Below are 1,430 nucleotides of genomic sequence, written 5' to 3' on the forward strand. Positions count from 1 at the left end.
ATAATAGGCAAGAACGACGAAACGAAGGGCTACAAAGTTTACTTACCCAAGAACCGAATTGTGATCACGACCCAGCACATTTAGAACATCGAGACCTTGGACGCCAAGCCAAAGCGCGCAGCTACAGGAGCAGCTCGAGCTCGAAGATCCAGAGCTGAAGAATGCGTTCAAAGACCGAGAGAAGGCGACGAAGCGGAAGGAGACAACTGTAGAAGAAGAACTCAACAGTGAAAAGACCACAGGAGAAGAAAACAAGTCGCTGGATAGATGAAAGAAGACAAAGAAGAAGAAGAAGAAGAAACCGTCTAAGAAGAAAAGCAGTAAGAGGCGAAGCACAGTGGCAGAAGGAGATGTAGCTGAACAGGAAGTAGAAGATGAAGGACACGTGCCAACCGAATAAAGGGAGGCCACACGCATGCGCACGCGCAACATGGGCGCAAAACACGTTCCAGTAAACCGTGTGAACGTGGTGAAGGGAGAGGATCCGCAGAACTACAAGCAAACAATAAAGGACCCGCGCGCAGACAAATGGAGGCAGGTCATCAAAGAGGAGCTCGACACATTGGAACAGAACGGCACGTGGACGGTGGCCGCCGGGAACGAAGTGCTTGCGCACCAAGGGTCTTCAAGCTCAAGGCCCATGTGGATGGTACCATTGAGCGGTACTAGGCTAGGCTGGTAGCGCGGGGAGACTAGCAAGAATACGGTGTAGATCACACGTTCACGCTCTCAGCCGAACTAGAGTTAGTGTCCGGGAGAGTGATACTGGTGGTGTCGCGTATCTGGAAGGTGCCGGCACGTCACGGATGTGTACCGAGTGCGTACGTGAAGGCCAAGAAAGAGGTCGAGCTGATCATCATCCTGCTGATCCCGCAGGGCATGGAATTTACGAAGGAGCAGCTCGATGCACAGGGCGTCACGAGTAAGGACAAACTGGTGCTGATCTTGGAGAAGGATAGCTACGGGCTGAATCAGTCGGGCCGATTGTGCAACCACTTGCTACACAGTATCTTAGTAACGCTGGGGTTCCAGCAGTGCTACACAGACAGGTTTTATACATCAAGATCGAGATGAACGGGAGGACACTCGTAGGGATCTACGTGGACGACATCTTAGTGACGGCAACAAGAGAGGACAAGGTTGACAAGCTCTTCGCCGAGATGTAGATCGTAGAGCTAAATGAATTGGGTGTGGTGTCCAAGTTCCTGAGGATTGCATTTCAATACGACGATGAAGAAGGGTGAGCACCGGACCAGGAGCAAGTAATCCAGGATCTACTAATAAAGTTCGAGCTGGATAACGCGGCAGCAGTACGTACGCCGATCTCCGGTAGATACGGTGGCGAGGAGACCAGTGCAGTACTGCCAAGCAAGGGTGCAGGAAGCCCAAGGCGGCCAACAGTGCAGACTTTTCAGTCTTTGGTGGGCAGT

The 1,430-nt window shown here is 52.0% G+C and overlaps 1 protein-coding gene across 1 annotated transcript; it reads left to right on the plus strand.

Moving 5' to 3' along the window:
* Nucleotides 1-430: 430 nt before the first annotated feature.
* PITG_19216 (uncharacterized protein) lies at nucleotides 431-1,074 on the plus strand (the record flags this gene model as incomplete). Its single annotated transcript, XM_002997038.1, has 3 exons — nucleotides 431-579; nucleotides 637-649; nucleotides 697-1,074. 3 exons carry the CDS (start codon nucleotides 431-433, stop codon nucleotides 1,072-1,074), a joined length of 540 nt encoding a protein of 179 aa, XP_002997084.1.
* Nucleotides 1,075-1,430: the final 356 nt, after the last annotated feature.

This window comes from Phytophthora infestans, genomic scaffold, assembly GCF_000142945.1.
Source record: "Phytophthora infestans T30-4 supercont1.90 genomic scaffold, whole genome shotgun sequence".
Taxonomy (NCBI): Eukaryota; Oomycota; class Peronosporomycetes; order Peronosporales; family Peronosporaceae; genus Phytophthora; species Phytophthora infestans.